The sequence below is a fragment of the Sceloporus occidentalis genome, unplaced genomic scaffold (genome assembly GCF_023333645.1).
Source record: "Sceloporus occidentalis isolate IW3139 unplaced genomic scaffold, rSceOcc1.0.p SCAF_3, whole genome shotgun sequence".
NCBI classification, from domain to species: Eukaryota; Metazoa; Chordata; class Lepidosauria; order Squamata; family Phrynosomatidae; genus Sceloporus; species Sceloporus occidentalis.
The window spans coordinates 194,028,306-194,050,943 of NW_028316983.1; the positions used below are offsets into that span (position 1 = coordinate 194,028,306).

The 22,638-nt window shown below is 40.0% G+C and overlaps 1 protein-coding gene across 1 annotated transcript in view; it reads left to right on the forward strand.

The window, feature by feature from the left end:
* The first annotated feature begins 56 nt into the window (after window positions 1-56).
* MEP1B (meprin A subunit beta) overlaps window positions 57-22,638 on the forward strand; it is a 29,270-nt gene continuing 6,688 nt past the window's right edge. Inside the window, exons 1-11 of the mRNA XM_089518366.1 lie at window positions 57-80; window positions 1,298-1,316; window positions 1,850-1,900; window positions 2,023-2,069; window positions 3,395-3,473; window positions 7,202-7,319; window positions 11,906-12,084; window positions 13,818-14,036; window positions 15,790-15,942; window positions 16,991-17,206; window positions 22,060-22,521. Coding sequence (XP_089374492.1) covers window positions 57-80; window positions 1,298-1,316; window positions 1,850-1,900; window positions 2,023-2,069; window positions 3,395-3,473; window positions 7,202-7,319; window positions 11,906-12,084; window positions 13,818-14,036; window positions 15,790-15,942; window positions 16,991-17,206; window positions 22,060-22,521 — 1,567 coding nt within the window. The remainder of the gene's footprint in view (window positions 81-1,297; window positions 1,317-1,849; window positions 1,901-2,022; window positions 2,070-3,394; window positions 3,474-7,201; window positions 7,320-11,905; window positions 12,085-13,817; window positions 14,037-15,789; window positions 15,943-16,990; window positions 17,207-22,059; window positions 22,522-22,638) is intronic.

Sequence of the window (22,638 nt, forward strand, 5' to 3'; positions counted from 1 at the left end):
CTGGTATGAATAAATAATTTTGCATTTCATAACTGTGGGTAGTATGTGTATGCAGGATGGAGAAATCAGAATTCGTTCAGGTAAGTAGTAGGAGATGTTCTCTCCTGCTATGGTCCTAATAAAAATTGTTACTCAGAACCTGCTGTTTGCACAGGAAGGAAATTTCCTATGAGCATCAACTTTTGTCAGCAAAAGGTGGAAAAATTTAAATTTCCCTTTTCCAGTTTGCCTACTGACTCTCACAAAGTGAGTAAAAAAACCAAGATTGAATAGTACTTGCAGTGCAATAGCACACAACTAACAACATGGTTTATTAAGGGCTGAAACAGATCAACAGTAAGCTCTGGCTTGGGGGCGATATGGGGACATGGCATTTAAATGATGCACACCCCAACGCTGCCCAAAGCCAGCATCATGCTACCTACCCAACCAGGCGGCAGGCAGCATTGTGGTGCTTCGGTGTGCAGAAGAACCATGGCGTTGGCAGAAAGGGTGGCTTTTTTCCACCCCAAAAAGGAGCGGCATTTTGCTGCTTCGTTTTGGGCAAAAAACCCTGCAGGATTGGGACTGCGGTGTGCGGCTGCCTCAGTCCCAATCTGGCTCTCTAAGGGGCAGTGTCAAGCTACCTCTTTAGGGCCAATGGCCCGAAGATAGAATTCCAGGCTTAAAGTAATGTGGTAATGGAGTTCATAGGAATCCTTATCTCAGTGAGCTGTGTTCTATAATTTTAATTGTTATGATTTCTGCTAACCCAATCTTCAGTCATATTTATCCCTGTATTTTTAATAGTCGTTAAGAGAATGCTATAGTTAACCAAGATAATTTTAAAAACTAAGGCCTGTTACAGACTGCCAAAATAAAGCTGCTTCGGGTCTCTGGAGGTATGCTATTTAAATGATGCATGCATTCTAAGAATCTGGAAGCTGCACCAAAAGCTGCACTCCGGTGCTTAGGAATGGAGTGTGGCTTTGGCGCGACCTCCAGACTCTTAGGACCCATGCATCATTTAAATAGCATACCTCCAAAGAGACACGAAGCAGCTTTATTTTGGCAGTCTGTAACAGGCCTACGATAAGAAGTTCTGTCTTAAAGGTCAGCTAAAACATATTTCTACATATGCTTGCATGGAACCCGCAAGAGTTATCCTATGAAGTATTACCATTAACTTGATTTTAATTCTACTGGGGAAAAACTTGCCAATTGTAATTGGATGATGGCTATACGTACCATTAGACTTCTCCTGAATTCATAGAACACTTGTACATCTCACTAATTGTTTTCTTTCCTTTTCCTTTAGCCTGTTCAAGTATCACTTGGTGAGTTCAATTTCACATCCTAGTCAATGGTGTAAAACAGGGCAAGAAAACCAAGTATTTATGAACACAGCAGAGATAAGCACAGATTTGTTGTTTTGTGCCTTAAAGTTGTTTCCAGCTTATGGTGCCCCTAAGGCACCCCATCATGGGATTTTATTGGCAAGATTTGTTCAGAGGAAGTTTGTCATTGCCTTCCCCTAAGGCTGAGGGTGCATCACTTACCCAAAGTCACCCAGTGGGTTTCATGGTTAAACAGCAAATCGAACCCCGGTCTCCAGAGTCATAGTCCAACTGCTATGTTACACTGCGTCCCGTCATATTATTACTAGTAGTAATTACTGTTGTTATCAATAACTACTATTACCATTAATGGATGGATGTTCTGATCCTAGGCATAGCTACTTAGAAACATTTCTGAATTAAATCTTTCTTACTTCCATATAAGTGTACTTCGGATTCTAGCCTAGATTTTAAACTCATAAATAAAATCACTATAATTAATAATCTTATTTCTGTTTCCTTTTGGCTTTCAGAAATAGATGAAGACGATGAAACAGATCGAGATATCTTTGATATCAATGAAGGTTGTCAAGGCTAATTGTTTTTTGAATAATAATTTTACGGTTTACATTATAATGTTTATAATAATGGGCATGGTGGTGGTCTTTAAAATGTACTAACTTGTACTGTGGTTTTCTTTCTTCAGCTTTAGGTCTCAATCTCTTTGAGGGTGATATCAGACTTGATAATGGGGTGAGTTCAAATGACCAACATCAGTATAAATTACTACCATTTAGGGTATGGTGAGAGTATGCATCCGTATACTAAACAGATTACAAATCTGAGATGTTTCCTTCCCTAAGAGGTTTATGATGGAGAACCATCTGATCTGTTTGTAAACCCTGCTTTTCAATACCATATTACTGTGGCATGTCCACCATTCTGCTTGGGGATTTATGAAGAGCTGTGCTAGATTAAGCCAGACACTTTCTTCAGAGGCCAGGAACATGTGCCTTGTAGGATACATTTTTGTGGCCCCCATTACATGTCTACTTGTTCCAGAATACTGTTTTCCCAGTGTCCAACAAGACTCCTAAAGGAAGCCCATAAGCAGGACATGAGTACATAGACCTTCCTGCTTGTATTTCCCAGCAATTGTTTTTCAGAAGTGTTCTAATATTAGGCATAATAGACATCCATTTTGACTAACAGCCATTGATAGCCTTGTACTTCATTATTTTGTTTACTCTTCTCTTTAAACCATTCCTTAATTTAACCATGTACTGAGTGAGATACTACTTCTCATTCTCCTTCCATCTTCTGTATCTTGGAAATGAAGTGTAGCAAGGAGTAAACTAGACAATATACTTAGTACCTTTTTAGAAGAGTGGAATCTATTTTAGAAGTGCTTCTTCAGTTGATGGAATTTGTTTGTCATATCATGCAATTTTCATCAATGACATGTCTCACATTTAGTGTGCTTTACTTTGCGATTGGCCTCTGCAAGGTAAACACAAGCTTAATTTTGCAATTCTGGTGGCTGAGGAGTATATCCCTGTGAAATTCTTTTATGGGAGAGAAAATGGTTTATTTGTAAAGAATAATCATTCCATTTAATGCCTGTCTTTTACCTGATAACTACAAAAATTGCTATCTTTTCAAAATGCACCAATGTTCTCCCATATAGACACACATAGTAGCTGCCTTATATTGAATTAAACCATTTGTTGTACATCTAAAATGAAATTATACTAAGTAAAAGCAAGTCCTCCCCATTCCCACAGATGTAAACACTGGAGAGTTCCTGAAGTTGTTGAAATCCTATACCAAACTCCACAGCAGAGCATAAAACCCAGAAGTGCACAAAAACACAGTTGCATATAGCCTAGTCTTACTTATACTCTCTCTCTCTCTTTCTCTCTTCTAGACTAGAAACAATTACTCACATCATATTATAACCATGAAAGATGGTCATCATATTATAAGTGCCTAAAATGCAAAAGATTGCATGAATGTTTTACTGGTTCCAACCATTAGCCTTCTTTCCCTTAATTCCTTGTATTTTCCTTCATTTCCAGAGTCCTGAACGGAACTCCATCATTGGTAATCAGTATCGATGGCCCCACACCATCCCATATGTCCTTGAGGACAGCCTAGGTATGGTCATGATTGTCTTAGAAGTCAGCTGTTACAAAAGTAGTTTTTAAAGTGGCACTTTCCCCTTTATTTAGCATCTTTTTTTTTAATTTGCCAGAATTAGAGGATAAAAGCAAACACTAACTGTGAGATCCAAGTGGATTTTTTAAAATTAAAAATGTTACTAATGAAAAAATCATACAAACTTCTATAGGATAATTTTAAGATTTTATCACAAATGTAGCTACCCAAAAAGTAGCTTTAATCCTTCTGGTAGTCCCAACTAGAGTAAACCCATTGAATCAATCAACCTTACCTATATCTTGATTTACTATTCAACAACTGATGCAATGGGACAACTCTAGCTGGATCCAGTCAATAGGATTAATAGAACCAGATAGACCGAATGCTATCTAAGCACCCTTTTCAAAATGTTGCAAAGGAATATTATTTATTTATCTATCTAATTATTACCTGCCTTTCTCCATGGATCAAGGTGGGGAACAACAACAGATCAACATGGATTGAGGTGGTGAACAACAACACACAAAATCAGTTAAAAGCACACATCAGTTTAAAATAACAAGCCAGACATATGCTGTGTAAAACAACCCACAATTAAAATTTACAATTTAAAAATCATCTGGATAGTTCTGCGGGAAGAGACAGGTCTTTAAATCTGTTTTTACTTCAGACAGAATGTTCAGCTGACAAATCTCTTCCAGAAGGGCATTCCGAAGAATAAGTCCTCTGGCTAACATTTGCCAACTTAGTCCCGGCTGACTGGAGTAAATGTCCCCCATAAGATTTGAGTGTACAGGGCAGATTTTATGGGAGGAGATGATCTTGTAGGTAACCTGGACCCAAACAACGTAGGGCTTTAAAGGTAATAACTAACACTTTGTACCTTACCCAGAAACTAATTGGCAGCCAGGTTTTAGTATTGGTGTAATAGGATCATTCCTGGATGTTCTAGTAATCAATCTGGCTGCCATATATTCAATTAATTGAAGTTTCCAAACTTGATAAACAGCTAGCCCAATGTATAGTCCATTGCAAAAGTCTGGCCCTGGGGTTACCAGTGCATGCACTTCCATCTTTGGATCCTCTAGTTCTAAGTAGGGGCACAGCTGGCCTAACAGCTGAAGCTGATAGTAAGTACTCCTGACCGTTGCATCTATCTGAGCTGTCATTTGGAGCAATGGATCTAGAAGCACCCACAAGCTGCAAACACACTCTTTCAATAGGAGCATAACCCCATTCAGGATTGGTTGACAAACCTCCAAGTCCAGGTTAGGACCTTTGGCAGTAAGTACCTCCGCTTGTCTCCATTCAGCTTCAGTTTGCTTTTCCTCATCCAGCCCACTAACTTCTCCAGGCATTCATTCAGAGGAGACTCGCTATCCTTAGCTGAGACTATATTTGAAGGTATGGGGAAATATACATACTGCTTATTATAAAATGCATCCGGTTTAGACTAAGCATTATTTGTTGTTGTTATTATTTACCATCAAGTTGACTTAGACTATTGCCATAACAGTCAGTGATATATGGGAATTATGGCTTTACTAAAGATTATATATAATGTGGTATGGGAGGAGGTCAGTGGTGGGGTTGACACCATCAGTTACCACACCAAGTGATGCCAACCCTAGTGACGCCACTGTTAGGGAGTTGACTGTCGCCCTTGAGATCTGATATGGGAGCAGTGGACTTTGACTGTTTGTTGGCTGTTTGTCACCTATGCTTAGTTTGTGAATTTGTTTTTAAAAAAACAGAGTCATAAAATGCTACTAAGCCTCCAGTGATCTCAGGTGTAGCAGCCAGGAGGGAACAAAGGCATTCCCACCGCCAAAGAATTCTGCCCTCCAATGAAATTTTGCTTCAGCTCCCAAATGTATAGTATTGCAACAGAGCATTTAGAAATACATTTTAGGCATAGAAAGAAAAGGAAAATTCATTCTCAACTTTAACATATGTACTGACAAGACACAGGCATCCAATGCTTCATCAGAGAAAATAAATGCAGGAATCTTGGCTTCTGAAAATAATACATGGGAAGGAATTTCAAGTGGACAGTTTATCTGTAAGTTTTGAGAGATATCATGCCACGTTCAGTTTTATTACCATTACAAATCATTATTGTAAGATGACTTGTGCAATACACATTTACTTCCTAGTCACTGTTATTTAATTTACACAGCTATTTTGCATGTTGAAAATGTTGTCTGTAAACTGATTTTGTTGTCTAGAAGCGTCACAATATACTTTCTAAGTAAAATAATAATAATAATTGGGGATCATTTTTGTCATTATCCCTACAAAAGTTATTTCTATAGAAACCTCTTTTATAGTGACTCATGCCCAAACTGTCAGCCTCCCTTCAATTTTTGTCACTCCTCCCTCCCCTGTGAAAAACCCTGAGTGACTGCCTTCCAAAAGAAACCAAACCAAGGGATGTGTTGCGGTCTTGGGGGTCAACAACATTTACAAAGACCCTAGGGAAAAGATTATCCAGCCTCTCTATGTGCACGGAAAGTAAAAAGAATGTGAATTCTATTCATATTGTATCTACTAATCAAGGAACAATGTCCCTTATAAGGAAGATTCTATGGATTATCTAAAAAGAAACCAATAACATCCAGTTTGGAATTAAGAACAATTTTAGTATTTCTTTAATTGAATTTGCTTACATTTGTACCTTCTTTTGTTCTCTCTTCTTTGTTAAAATTCAACTTGTAGTATCTTTGAGCTAGAGGCTTGGGTTTTATTTTATGGTTTTGTTCTAAAAAATGATTTGTAGTGGTGATTGCTTACTTAGAGCATGCCTATAGCACCCAATAGCTGAAACTCTGAATAGAACTAGCTGCTTGACTGAATGCTTGAAACTGAGAAACAGAAGAGGTTGGGTTATTATTCAAATAAACTTGTTGTTGTTGTTGTTTGCTGTCAAGTCTACTTCTATTTATGCTGACTCTTTCAACAAGAGACCACCAAGAACTCAGGATTTGAAAAGTCAGGGCCATGTCTTCTGTGGTTGAGTCAATCCAACAGTAACATGGTCTTTCACTTTTCCCATTGCCTTCCACTTAACTGAACATTATCCTCTTTTCCAATAAATCATGTCATCTCATTATATCTTACAATTGCCTCAGTTCAGCTATTTTGGCTTCTAGTGAGAGTTCAGGCTTGGTTTGCGCTACAACCTATTTATGCTCATTATATTTGTTTCCTTAATATTCAGCTGTTTCCCTAGTTTTTGGCATTCTTCCTAAACTTTCATTAGAAGTCATTCCAGGTCTTTCCTATTTTTTTTTTGCTAATAATATGGTATAATCTGCATATCTTAAACTGTTGATGTTCCTTCTCCCAGTTTCCATACCTTCCCTCAGGTATAATCCCATTTCCCATATGATATCTTCTGTACATAAACTGAACTGATAGGGCATAAAATGCACCCTTGTGTAGACCCCTGTCAATTAGAAACCATTCTTTTCCGTACAGTGTTTCAACCATATAATTAATTTAATTAACTTTTTAATAATTTTTGTTTTTATTGTGTTAAATTAATTAGCCCTGAGAGAAAGGCCTATCAATCAATCAGTTAATCAATCAATCAATCACTGAATCAATCAAACAAACAAATAAATGTTGGTATAGTTTTTGGATGCAAGAGGAGATAGTTAACTGATTGCTTAGAAATTCATTATTTTAATGCATCAGTAAGTAATTCTTTGTTTTTCTTTCAGATATGAATGCAAAGGGGCTTATCCTGAAAGCATTTGAACGGTATCGATTAAAAACCTGTATTGATTTCAAACCTTGGGAAGGTGAAGCAAATTACATATCAGTGTTCAAAGGGAGTGGGTAAGAGGAATCATAATTTAAGTAATCTTCTTTTCTTCTTTATATTCTCTGTGGAATCCCACATGTAACATCTCGCTGTACAGTGCTAGATTAAGAACATTCTAGAGCTTTACTTAGGGAGCTAGTGTTCAATGTTTGCTTGCTGAAAAGTGAGGGTACAATTTATGCATGACATTAAAAGAGAGTGAGCATCTTCTTATTCTTTTTGGATCTTCCTCACTTACTGTCATGATCAGTCTTTTGCATACTCTCTCTATGCCGGGGTGAGAACTGTGCAGCCTACAGGTTTCATCTGCCCCCTGAAAGCTTTCTGTGTAGCCCACGGTCCCTCCTGGAAAACCCTCCCCCCAGTTTTAAAATATTTTGTGGACAAAAAATGAGAGCCGAGCCTTTGAAAGATATTAGGAGACAGAATTCTCCAATAAAACAAACCCTCTCTCTTGGTTTTATTTTATTTTTTAAAATAAATTTCAGAAATCCCAAGTGACTGGAAGATCATTCCCAGTTTTGTAAAAGGGATGGGTGCAACCTGCATAAAAACAGGGCAGCTGTAGCCTCTATTTCTCCATTTCCACTCTTTGTGGATCATGTTGTTGTTGTATGCCTTCAAGTCGTTTGCCATTTATGGTGACCCTAAGGCAAACCTGTCTGGGATTTCTTAGCAGAATTTGTTCAAAGGGGTTTGCCTTTGCCTTCCTCTGAGGTTTAGAAAGTGTGACTTGCCCAAGGTCACCTAATGGATTTCCATGTGAGGATTTAAACCCTGGTCTCCCAGTGGCGTAGTCCAACACTCAATACACTTACTACACCATGCTGGCTCAGAGAAAGAGGATTAGATTGGGGCTATTTGAGTATTTCTGAGAGAGATGTGTACAGCTGTAGGATACAGAGGTATTTAAAATAATAGTTTTGCAATAAATGTTAGGCAGTCAGAGTACACTTCTGAAATTGGTTCAGGGTATAAATACGGGGCATTACAATTATGTAACCAGTTGGTTACCAAGCAGTCAGGCTTTTCTTAGTTTCGCATTCAGAGACCTCTTTATGTAGACATTCCCCAGGTTACACAGTGGTCTGCAGTCTGTCTTTCTCTCCCCACTCTGGTTGCCTTAGTTCCCTCCTATGGAGTTAAGCCAGTTATGCTATGCTAGCTCTCAATGAGATCTCAGCCTTAAACTCTAATTTTAACTCAAAGGAAGACTACTACTTCATCTGTTTAGATGATCACAAAATTATTAATACCTACAAATCATTTTCTCCAGTTGATGCACATTCCCATTCACCATAATATGCTTCCTTATACACCTCATTCAGGACCAGTCTTGTATAGCTGTCATCAACCCTCAGGTGAATGGGAATTCAGGAGCATATAAGTACTTGCATGTTTACAAAATGTCGATCAGCTTGTGTTAGAGCAAAGTAGTTTCCAGCCTCAAACAGGGCAGAAAATGCCTAGATCTGAAAGGAAGTTACCATATTGCTAATAATAGAAACTAATTATTGCCTGGTTTGTATTGCCTTTGTTCTCCCAAAATGGCTAAAAAGGAATAGAGCCTGGCATCAATCCTCCCTCAAGACCACCTTAAACACCAATTTAAAGCAAACATCTCGATCAAGATGGAGGCAGAGACTCTGACACAGTCACTTTTCTTCCCTGGTATGATTCTTAACATCTTTGTCCGATGAGTAAGCCAGTGAGATTTGAAAACTTGTATGATGTGGTGTAGTGGTTTGAGTAATGGACTGCAACTCTGGAGACCAGGGTTTGAGTCCCAGCTCAGCCATGAAACCTTGGGCAAGTCACATGCTCTCAGCCTCAGGGGAAGGCAATAGCAAACTCCCACTGAACAAATGTTGCCAAAGAAAACCCCATGATAGGTTTGCCTTACGGTTGCCTTAAGTCGGAAATGACTTGAGCGCATACAACACCCCTCCCATACACACAGACTGTATTTTACATCTTTTGACTGGCCTAATAATGATATCAATGTGATGTATATTTTGGGGTTTTGTGCATTTTGCTGCATGGCCAACATGAGTATATCATCATCATCATTTCTTACCCAGGTCTCCCCATGGATTGAGGCAGGGGACAACAACAATTAACAAACAGTATATATCATTAGGAGAAGAAGAAACTTGTAGGAACCAGAACAGCTGAATTCCTAGGTCTTGCTTCTCTCTTCTGCTAAGAGTGCTTTTACCACAGCACATGAAAGTCAGCTGATTTATCTAGTCTGGGCCTGGAATTTGTCTTCCTTTCTACCATAAGTTTTCTATCATTGCTCAGAATGCTGAAACAGAGTAGGCCATTTTTATAGATGTATAAATGGTGTTCATGGAGAATTCTGTTCTCTGTCTAGTGCAACACGTTCTCCTTTTTATGGTGTCTTATTACTAAAAGTCATACAAGGTGATACCATTATTTAGCCTTCCAATATGAATTTACTGCCTTCTGGAAGAATGAGTGCATGAACGCCTGATGCCACACTCACTGGTCCGCAAAGTCTCAATTTACCATTTATTGTGGGGATGTGGAAAGAGTAGAAGTGAGAAACTGACTGGTTTTCAACTGTACTTCATACATTTTCAATATTTTAATTAACTTCTTCTTTTTAACTGAAAGAGTAACAGATCTTGCTGGAAGAAAGCCTGGCTGGGTTTTGATCCAAAATTCACAGAGTTTCAGATTTTTCAAAACAATTCAGAACAGTTTATGAATTTCCCATCAGTATTTCTGAAATATACACCTATAGGATGGAAAACAGTTGTTCATACAGGATCAGTTCTTATAGGATAGAGCAGGGTGGGCAATGGTTAGGGGTTAGGACCCCACATTAGAGGTCTGCACCACTCCACTGTGTTCATTTTTTTAAAATGCCCTCAAATGCTTCCAGTTGCTGCTAGGGAAACAAAAAGTGCCAGTTTGTTTTTGTTTATTTCATGTTTGTGCCATAATTCAGATATTTTTCACATTCATAGTACTGAGTATTGATGCATCAAGTGGTTACGATGCCAGTTGAATCCACATCAATTCCAGGTTTTAACACAACAAAATGTCAAAAAGTCAAAGAGGGTATGTGAATACATTTGCAAGATACTGTATCTCTGTGTTGACTTAGCCACATGAGAATTCATTTGTGCCTATTCCATGCCTTAGATCTACTCCCAGTTTGCAGTGCCATAGTAAAATAGTAGAGTATGGAGAGTAAGCAGCTGTATATTAATAACATCCCATGCATGTAGCTGCATTTCTTAGATGAACTGAGGCTGAACATTATCAGGTGGCAACTTTTAACAGAGCTTTTCTGTGCATAATTCAAAGGATACCTCTAAAATATCATTTTTCAGTTACTGAATCAGGCATTTTGCAGAACTTGGAAAAAAAAATTTGGATGATAGATTCCAGAATCCACTATAACTTCTAGGAGTTATAGTGCTGGTAGCCTTCCAAAGTTCCAGGCTGGTGTTAGGGATGGCATTGTAGGGCACCTGCCGAAGCCTATACCTCTGTAGTGGGCCTGCTGCCAATCCATGTAACCTGGGCTCTTCCTGCTCCTCTTTCTATGCCCTGTAAGTACAGTGAACATCCACTGACCAATTCAAGAAGAGCTCTTCCTCTGGGTTACCAAACAATTTGAACCCAGAGCAATAGCATTAGTGGCAAAGAAGAGACAGAGACCCAGTAAAAACGGGTGCTTTCTGGCACCCTGGGGCCAAAATTAGGGCTCGGGAGTGTGGAATATCCACATGCTCCCGAGCCCTAGTGCACAGCGGCAGTTCCATCATGGCAGCCTCACATCCACACAAGGGCTGCCATGATGATGCAAGCACGGCACAGCATCTGCACCTCAGGGCGCCACACTCGCATCATTGACACACCACAGTGCGCCAATGGTGCACTGAAGGTGGTGGCCATGCGTGCCAAAAAGAACCTACTTTTAGCGGGTCCTTTTTGGTGTGGAGGGAGCCCGCGCAGTTTGGTTGCTGCAGGCTCCCTCAGGAGCAAAAACAAGTGGCTCCAGCCCACCCTTTCAGGGTGGACTGTTGAGCCCCAGACTGACTAAGGGAGAGGAAGAATCAAGGGCATATTGCCTGAGTTCTTCCCAATTTTTTTAAAGCTACACTCCATTGAATAAATGAGGTTTTGAAGAATATGTTATAATAGCTGACAGTTCTATCTGATTTGAAATGTGGATGCAAATTTATACCATCATGCATATTGCATAAAGCAAATGGGGCTGTGCATATTCAAGCCCCATAGGCTTGAATGGGGGGATGTATGCGGGGCACACACCATGTGCGCGCGTCCCATTGGTGTTAATGGCAGTTGCCCCTCCATAGATTTTCAAGTCTGCGCATCTCAATTCCATGGACTTGGAGGGGCAACTGTAATTTCAAGCCATAGATGCTTGAATCAATGAATAAAGAATCCATGGATATGAAGGACCAACTTAGTGATCATGAATATGAGCAGTTATGGATGAATAAATCTACATGATTCTGGCCTTCCTTTCATAGTATGCTCAGGGTAGGGCAAGATTATATACAGCGCAGATCCATATCACTTTTATATTCTTTCTTAGATGCTGGTCCTATGTAGGAAAACGCCAAGGAGGAAGGCAAGAACTCTCCATAGGAGCCAACTGTGACAGAATTGCAACAATTGAACATGAATTCCTTCATGCACTGGGATTTTGGCATGAGCAGTCACGATCCGATCGAGATGATTATGTCACGATAATGCGAGACAGAATTCAAGCTGGTAACAAATCTAACTTTCCTTTATTGTCAAACTATTTATAGATCTCAAATGCTCCTGTTTGTCTTTCAAGAAAAAGCTGGTGCACATTTGCTGTCTTTGGGGCCATTCAGACTTCCTTTTGTACCGAATTTTAACCCGGATTAAAAGTCGGAAGTTCCCATTGGCACCGGTTTAAACACATCAGAATTAGGGTCTTGCACAACCGATCCAGGGCAGATCTCCCTTAGAGCATTTTTTCCGAAAGTGGATTATTTTTCATGTCTTTTAGGAAAACCTATTTCTTCCCTGCTGCCAGCAAATGTGAACTTGAACCCATTCATGATTGGGTCAAGTTCAGGGGAGGGATTTAAGTCAGAGTGAGGGCAGAGAGCAGAACATGCCTCCTCTCTCTCAGGCAGCTTTCTCTCTCTCTCTCTCTCTTCGTAATTTTATTTTTGACAGATTATGCAAATGCTTGTTCTACAGGTTGATACATATTGATAGAATGTGTCTGCTTGTCCTACATTTCCCTTTTGTTTGCTTTTTTCCCTTTTTTGTCCCCTCCTTTCCTCCCTTCCAAGCCTTTGTCTTTGTTATTCCTTGATCTCTCTTGTGATGGTGATGGGGAGGTGGAAATTCCACTTTCTGCTTGCATGAAAACACTCTTTCTGGAGCAATGAAAGCCAAAGATGTAAACATGCAGCTTTTGTGACTCCAACAGCACTGGTTTTGTTTGCCCAGAATAATATAGAGGTTCCCTGTCCCCCACTAATTATATCTGCCTGATAAAACTTGGAAAGCTAGTATAATGTTTTCTTCACTTTCTGGTTGGTCTGGTAAAGGTATTATCAGTGTGTATTTTGGATTAAGTATTTTGCTTAACAGTCAACATACTCCTGCAATATTGAACTAAGGAAGCATATTTGTAATGTTTGCCTTATTTATAAATATACAAGCAGAGCATGAATAAAGGCAAACAGATAGCCCTACAAGAAAGATGCCCAGAGAGCCACTTTGGCATCTTTCACTGTCAATTTCAGCAAACTGGGGCAGCTAGAAACTCTCAATTCTCTCTTCAAAACGGGAAACAATTTTTTAAAACACACACACACACACACACTTACCTACCTTGCATTTGTCCCTCCCCTCAAATAAAGCAATGCCATTTACTCAAACACAGATGTTCTTCAGGTGTATTTGGGTATCGAGAAACTGTTTCTTAACAATTAGCTCTGAGGAAACATCCGCTAATGACCAACCAGCATCCTGCCTAACACATACATGTTTGGCAGTTAACAGTACAGTCAGCCCTCCACATTTGTGGCTTTGACTTTTGAAGATTTGATTATTCACATATTTGATTATCATGTTCTCTCTAGAAATCTCTAGGTCTCCCAGTGTGACTCTATGGTCAACGCTCACCAGAAGTTGTGCTGGAGGACCTAGAGATTTCTAGAAAGAACACTTTTTTAGGCATTTTTAGGTTCTGCAGTGCAATTCTATGGTCAGCTTCTGGCAGATTTAAGAATGTGGTTAATACTTTAATCTAAATCAGGAGGGGAATCATACCATAGGACTGCAACTTCCAGCATTCCTCACCATTGCCTATGCTGGCTAGGGCTGATGGTACTTATAGTCTAACATACTGGAATCCTATAACATCAACAGGATTAAAAGTACTTAGTTCTGGTTTTATCACTGTGATGAGCCATTTCTTTTATTCTTTTTATTTCATTTCTTTTTCTTTTTGTCAGGTAAAGAAAGTAATTTCAACAAATATGATGATAAAACATCAGACTTTCTTAATATCCCTTATGACTATAACTCAGTGATGCACTACAGTAAAACTGCCTTCATGAATGGAACAGAACCAACCATCGTCACAAACATCCCAGCCTTCATTGATGTGATTGGGCAGCGAATTGATTTTAGTGAATATGATATCCAGAAACTGAGTCGACTGTACAACTGCTGTAAGTTTTTCAGGCTTCAATGCAACTTTTCTTTTTTCCGGGATGACTTCCTTGACTTTTTTTTTTTTTTTTTTTTGGCTTTGCTTTCTTCTTGTTGTTTTTGTTGTTTTGGGGCGAGATTGGTAGCTCAAAGAAAAATGGTTTTGTTCTGTATGAAGACCACTCTGAAACTCAAAATCTTTCACACTTTAATCTCAGGCTTGCAAATGATTGCTTGCCTTGCCAACATTGTTTTGGGGGACCACCTCCTATTTCACAACAATCTGCACTAAATGTCTCCCCCATTTAATTAGGAAGAGAAGCCATGATCCATCCTAGGAGCGGAGGAGCAGATATTAATAGAGGTTGAATCTTGTTGAAAGAATTATTTCTGGGTCTTGGCTCAAAGTTCACTGTTAGATTCCAAGAACAGAATTAGTTGAGGTTAACATTCATTAACCTAAATAACAGGAATATTGATAACACGTGTGTTATTTTATAAGCTAGCAGATATTTGTGTCACAATTGAAACATGAATATTTTAAAATGTAACTGGAAAGAAGCAAATGTTGCTGCCTTGGAAAAGGTGTACATGCTTGAAATGTCTCAAGTAATTGAATTAAATGGAACTGTTGTTGTTGTGTGCCTTTAAGTCTTTTCCAGCTTAAGATGAACCTATCACAGGGTTTTCTTACCAAACCCTAAGAGGAGGTTTGCCATTGCCATCTTCTGAGGCTGAGAGAGTGTGACTTGAAATTGAATTACTCTCTCATCTTTCCCTTCTATGTGCAATTTCACTGTTTTATTTCACCCTTTTGTTCTTGTATATTTTATTTCCCCACTTTTTTTTAAATGGAGAGATACTGACAAAGCAGAATAGACCAGTGCTTCTGAGGCTATCTGGTGTGCAGGACTGGCAATTATTGTTTATCAGTACGCAAAAGACTGGCACTAAATTTGTGCCTATTGGGTATAATTGGTTCTTTCTTTCCTGGAAACATGCCAGGGGCTGCCAATCAATCACTCAGGGACTGGCACTGATTTAGAAACACCACTTTCAAAAGCACTGGTAGAGATGTCATAGTGATTAGATTTTTGTATAGGTAGGTGGTCTTTCTTATTGCCACTTCTACAAGGAATGTGGTTCATAAAAGAATGTGTCATAATAAATTTGTTAATCCTTAAAGTGTCACAAAATCCCTTCTTGGTTTTATCCCCCCTTTTCATATTGTACATTGTTGACCATATCTGCATTTCAGAGATGTTTTGATTTTACCAGTCATGGAGGAAAGATGCAGACAGGTCTATTAAACAAGTAAGACAGATTATTTAGGTGTAGAATTCATTGATTTAAAATAAAACTAACACCTAGTTAATGTGTTCTTTGAAGTAGTAATAGAATCAGCTGACAGCATCAGTTGATTGTAAGATGATGAGTTTGTAGAAAGTTTGATCCTTGAAACTGTTGGTTCTTTTACAAAAAATAAAAAATAAAATTAGATATGGAGATAACTATGATTGTATCATCAACTTAAAAAAAAGGGTGTTAAAGCTGCTGGCATCTTGGTCCCAGTTTGATTCATGACCCTCTACTATTGCCTTTTAAACAAACAAACAAACAAACAAACAAACAAACAAACAAACACAGAGATCTCTTATTACATCTAGTTTGGATCAAAGCACTAAGCACCAATTATTTTGAGTAAATCTTAAAAGTCTAACAAACATTTAATTTACATTGTAGGTAAAGGCTTTTTCTTCTTTGTAATTGTAGCTTCCTCCTTAAGCTTTATGGATACGTGCAGCTTTGAACTTCCTAATGTGTGTGGCATGATTCAAAATACAGATGATAATGCTGACTGGCAGCGCATAACTCAAGTTTCTAGTGGACCTCAGACTGATCATACCTACACAGGAGTCTGCCAAGGTAATATAAAGCAATTGTGCTTATCTTTTAGAGAAGTATTTTCTGAGGGTTCATTTGTTCATTGACATCATTAACTGGTGTTGGTGTTGGAAAATGGAGCTGCTAGTGATCTCTGGCCACACAGGACACCGGCACATATGTCTAGTGTAAATATTTGAAATGCTGAAGCTTTTCAACTTTGGAAACTGTATTTGTTCACAGAGGTTCACGCACATGACGTGACTGCAACTTTGGTGTGTATTGTATGCAGCCTTACTCCTTACTTTGCCTAATATTTCCAAGATGCATGGGTAATCATAGTATCCACAAATTATGTATTTAATGTAATAAGTTAAAGTTAACTGAGCAGTACCAAACTCCATTCCAGTTCCACAATGACCACAGGTATAAATATCCTAAAATCAAAGCTGAAGTTCTAAAAAGTTGGCTTAACAAAATGTGCAGCATAGCTTTGTGTAAACATTTCTAAAAGATACATTAATGCACCCTTTTTCCTGGAAATATATTCAACAGTATCTGGCCTACTGCTGCAAATATGTTTTCTTTATCCCTGGATTTAGAGAAGGGGTGGGCACCTCTGGCAGATGTGGGGAGGCGATTTGCTGGCTTCTAGACACTTTGGGGTCTGCCAAAAATGACCTAAAATAGAACTTCCAGTTTGGAAAAACAGTCAACCCCTGATTTTGAATGTTGTCTTACAACTGATCCACAAATGCTAGAAATGTGTATTCCATATTGAAGGAACTAAACATGGATGTATACCAATTTCTTTAATTAGTGAAAGTCAGATTTGGTATTGGATAATTGATCACTGGGAAATAAACCAAAAGGATTAATGTTTTGGAATAGAAGCATAAAATAAAGACAACCAGATAGTGAACAATAAAGAACAAATTGGTCACTTCCATAATATGTGTCTGAGGACTGAGGACATTTCATTCGATGAAATTGTTTTACATGACTGTTACAGTGTCTGTCATCTTTGATCATGTATTTTAAAGCTCTAACAGTCTATCTGTATTTCTCCTTTCCCTTCTGTCCTCAACAGAAACTGGTTACTTTCTACATTTTAATACTAGCACTGGAAACCAGGGGGACCGAGCTGTTTTAGAGAGCCGTTTTCTGTACCCAAAGAGAGGATTCCAGTGCCTGCAGTTCTTTTATTATAACAGTGGAAGTGAAACGGATCAGCTGAATATTGGAGTCAAGGAGTACACAGTTGCAAATCCCAATGGTGCTTATAGACATATAGAAACAATACAAGGTATGAAAATGATCTCATCAATTGTTTGTTCTTATCCTAGGTCACCTTGAATGAATGAACCATTCTAGGTCCTGGAAAAATTACTTTTTAAGATCATAATTCTAAACATATGCCAGCCATCATTGCCATGATAATTGGTAGATTCCTAGTACTGGAGCCAAAAGAGTGGCCTTTCTAAGTTCTTCTGAGGAGGAATGTAAATATTCATCTCTTTTAGAGTACTGTAATACCCACAGTTTTCTCAGGAGAAAATGGATATTTTGTACAGTTCTTGTCTTGGTCAATGTTCACACATCCCAAATTTGTCAGAAAATTATTATTCTCAGAAATACACACATAGTTTTTGTATGAAAATCATGGTTATTTGTACAAAAAACATGCTTTCTAGTCACTTTTCTTGTGCAAAACCCAGTAATCTTGCAAAAAGTTTGTGGCTGTCTAGAAACAAGTGTTTTGCTTAGTTATAACCCTTTTTGAGAGATAAGATTTCTAGAAATCCATGAAGGCTTGTCTTTTGTGCAAAAATATTATTGTATGTGTGGAAACAATTCCCCTCCCCCCATGGATATGCACCCTGCACACACCACACCTCTCTCTTTCTCTTACACACACACACACACCAGCTGACAGTTGGTGTTTTGTTCTCAGATTGCAGGATGACACTGGTAGTGATAGATGAATCCACAATTTTAGAAAATGAAGTGGAAGCTGCACTCAGAGTGCTTAGGAGAAATAGATCACCAGGAACATATGACATAGTAATACAGCTGTTTCAAGTAACAGGGACAGACTTACACATTATAATAAAAATCTGTCAGCAAATATTAAAAAAATTAAAGAATTACCCACAGATTGGAAACACTCAATATACATTCCAATCCCCAAGGATTATAGCAGGGATAGGCAATCTTTTTGAGCCGGGGGCCGGGTTGCTGTCCCTCAGACAACTGGGGGGCCGAAGCCAAAAAATAAATAATTAAATAATTTTTTTAAAAAAATTAAATATATAAATAAACCAGGACAAATGTAGGACAACATTTTCAAATGGAAGACACTTTTTTTAAAAAATGGAGGACACGCGAAAAAAATTGCTCATTTTTAAAAAAAATGTTAATATAAATGCATGTTTCTGAGGCTTCTATAGACAATTGCCCCCCAAAGGCCCCGGCGGCAATTGGCGGCAGGACCGGGCTGGGGCCGGTCCCAAGGCCTTGCCGGGCCGCATCCAGCCCGCAGGCCGCAGGTTGCCTACCCCTGGATTATAGTAACCACTAGACCTTTGCATCATTCCCCTACACAAACAAAATCATGGTCAAAATTCTACAACAAAGACTTACCATATATGGAGTGAAAAATGTCAGATGTCCAAGCTGGGATCAGAAAAAGAAGAAGTATTAGGGATCATACTACAAACATACATTGAATACTGGAGCACATCAAAGAATTTCAGGAGAAAATCAGCCTGTTATAGATTATAGCAAACCCTTTGATTGTGTAGCTCAGGGGTTCCCAACCTGGGGGTCGTGATCCCTGCGCGGGGGTCACCAGGGAATCCCCCCGCCTCCCCCTCCCCTTTTCTCCATGGGTGCTGGCGCTAGCGCAGGCACAGCATGGAGAAAAGGGGAGGGGGCGGGGCTCCCTCCTCTTTCCCTTCTCCTTGCGAGTGCTTGCGGGCACTCACAAGAAGAAGGGTATGGGGCGGGGCCGCCTCCTCCTCCTTCCTTCCCTTCCCACGGCTGCCAGACAGTCACGGGGAGGGAAGGAAAGGCGCGGGGGTCCTCCTCCTCCCCCCTTCCCTTCCCGTGGCTGCCAGAGAGTGGTGGGGAGGGAAGGAAAGGGGCGGGGGTCCTCCTCCTCTTTCCTTCCCTTCCTGCGGCTGCCAGACAGCCACGGGGAGGAAGGGACAGTGGGGGTTGCCTCCTCCTCTTCTCCCTGTGGCTGCCAGGCAACCACAGGGAGAAGGGGATGGGACTACAAGCCCCAGAGGCCTTTGTGGCCAGAAGTCCCACCCCTTCTCCCCTGGTGGCCTCCCTAATTGGTTGGGAGGCTGGGAAGGGGCAGGACCTCCGGCCACAAAGCCTTCTGGGGCTTGTATGCAGCTGAAAATCCCACCCCTTCCTGGCCTCCCAACCTATCAGGGGGCACGGGCGGGACTTTCATCCCCAATGTGGGTCGCGGCTCAACAAAGGTTGGGAACCGCTGGTGTAGCTCATGAAAAATTATGGACTGCTCTTAAAGAAGTGGATGTACAACAACTTTTGATTATCCCAATGCATTATCCCATGTACTCAGACACCACTGTTAGGTCAGAATATGAAGAAACATAATGGTTTCTAGTTGGTAATGGGATCAAGCAAGGCTACATTTTATCACCCTATCTGTTTAACTTGTATGTGGAATGTATCATGCACAAAACTGGATTAGATTCTGAGCAAGGAGTTGTGAAAATTAGGGGAAGGAACACCAACAATTTAAGATATGGAAATGACATCATACTATTAGCAGCAGAGTGACTTGAAATGACTGCTGAAGAAAGTCAAGAAAAAAGTGCAAAGGGGTGTTTACAGATGAATATTAAGAAAACAAAAAGAATGACCACAGATTATTTACATGACTTTAAAATAGGCACATTGAGATAGTCAAAGATTTCCTATGCAATGGCTCAGTCATTAATCCAAATGGAGACTGCAGTCAACAAACCAGAAGAAGACTAGGATTTGGAAATATGCTATTAAGGAACTAAACAAGATTTTCAAATATAAAGAAATATCATTCAATGTCAAAGTCAAGATTGTCCATGACACTGTATTTCCAATTTCTGTGTATAGTTGTGAAAGCAGGGCAGGAAGCTGATATCAACTAATTTGAAATGTACTGTTGGAGAAGTGTTCTGTGTTCTGTGGACACCCTGGCCTGCTAAAAAGACAAATAAAAGGGTCCTAGGGTAATTAAAACCAGAACTGTCCTTAGAACCTAAGACAACTAAACAGAGACTGTTGTACTTTGGACATACCATGCAAAGACATGATTCACTAGAAAAGACAATTATGCTTGGTAATGTAGATGGCAGTAGGAAAAGAGGAAAACCACATTCCAGTCTGATAGATTCAATCAAGGAAGCCACATCTCTGAGTATGCAAGATCTGAGCAGAACTGTTGATGACAGGGTAACTTGGAAGTCTCTTCTTTATAGGGTCACCATGAGTCAAAGTCAACTTGACAGAAGTTAACAACAATGGGATTGAGGTATATAAGGCATTCTGAGCCCACATGTTCAGGGTTGTATATCCAAAACCAGCAGATGGAGTTGCTAAAAAGATAACAGTGTGCTAATCCAGACTAGATGCAACATACTTTCTTTTCTCTGGTTTTGACAGATTGCTATGTTCTTCATCAGCTGAAGCTCTGAAGTCTTCAGAGGCAGGTCTTCTATAAAGTGCATTTCATTAGTCTAGCTTTGACAAAATGATAGCAGCATAGCATCTTAGGTTGGCTCACAACACTGATTGTACACCACAAACTGTGACAAGTCTGTATCCAGCCTATACACATTAAAGGATCTTAGTGTGAATGAAAGCAATGAGCTACAAATGCTCTAGTTCTCATGATACAAATTGCTTTTCACTATAATGAAAGCTATACTATCTCATTCATCTTGGTGCTCCTGACGTAACTATCTTACTGAAGAGATTCTCAGTACAGTAGCTATTTTTAAAAAATGTTTCAAACCCTTTGTCTGATACAGTCCATTCCAGTGATCTCTTAAAATTAAGGAAATGCCTTTAAACGCCTCAGTATAGCAAATGCTTTAGTTGTTAAATTGCAGGATTCACACAGAGTACAGCACTATAGTGGACAAACTAAGCTACATGCTTAATGCTTTTAAGGACACACATTTTGATCTCATCCATTCAAAGGGCACCAGGGTCCACTGGAACTGTGTCTCCTTCTCTGAAAGGAAAGCCTTAACATCAATACAGAGACAAACTTGCTCCAGAGAAGGAACAGTTGCAGATAGCTCACTTTGTCCTTGTCTACCAGAAAGAATACATGTAAGAAGTTCATACTAAGAGCTATCCTTATCAGGAATAGCCGGTGAATTCATTGCCATAGGGGTGTTGAAGGCGCATTACAGACCGCTGAAAACCGGAGGCCTGCACCCGCCCCTTTCCCCACCTGATCGGGGCCTCAGTGGGCAGAGCGGCAGCCACTGAGGCCCCAATCCGCCGCTTTCCAGGCCGCGGGGAAGCGGCAAAAGGCCACTTCCCTGAGGCCTGGAAAGGGGTGTCCTTGGGGCTTCAAGCCCCAGGACACCCCGTGGCGGCGGGGAGGAAGAGAAAGGGGCCACTTGGCCCCTTTCTCCTCTGCGTCGCTGGGCGCAGCCATCTAAAGGCTGCGCCAGTGACACAAGACCAGGAAGGAGCTCCGTTTCGGAGCGCCTTCCTCCGCAGACGAAAAGGCGCACTAAGCGCCCTCGCACGGCGTGACGGTGTCACATCCGCGCCGCCTCATTTGGAGGCAGTGCGTTCGTGATGCCATCATGGCGGCCCCCATGTAGATGGGGCGCCGCCATCTTGTACATCCTCAGGACGTATTAGGCTTGGGGGCGTCAAGAAGTGACGCCCCTTTTTATGGCACCGAAGTCACTCTCAGATTTATGACTATTCCTTCCAAAACTACTGAAGGTTTACAGTTGCTGGTTTTTATTCCCAACTGAAGTTTGGCACTAGGAGACTTTCTGTATAACCTGGAGCAGCTATGGGTGGAATGGCCATCAAACCAGGGGAATCTCTTTTGTTTGAGTATCATCAGGCTCTAAATATAATACTGTACACCTTGTATTTCTTTTCCAGGTTCACCTGTGAGCTACTGGGAGTTACATCACATTCCTTTAAATATGCCAAATAAATTCAGAGTGGTGTTTGAAGGCATAAAAGGATCCACCACATCAAATGGAGGCCTTTCCCTTGATGATATCAACCTGTCTGAAACCCAATGTCCTCACCATGTTTGGCATATAAGAAATTTCACTGAGCTTCTTGCTTCAAGCCCGTTAGGAGAGGCAGGAAGCTTATATAGCCCTCCATTTTACTCTCCTGAAGGGTATGCATTTCAGATTGCCTTGTATGTGAATGGTAGCAACAGTCCATTTAATTTAGCAATATATTTGCACCTAATCTCTGGGGCAAATGATAATACTCTTCAATGGCCCTGTCCATGGAAACAGTTCACAATGGTTCTTCTTGATCAACATCCAGATATCAGGCAACGCATGTCAAATCTAAGGAGCATAACAACAGACCCAAATGAAGTAGGTGGGTTATACTTGAATAAGATTTCCTTAACTGGTATTATAAGATTTATCTTATGCTCTCTGTGTGTGTGTGTGCAAAAGGATCAGTCAGGCTGTCCCCTTGAGTTGACAATTTTAC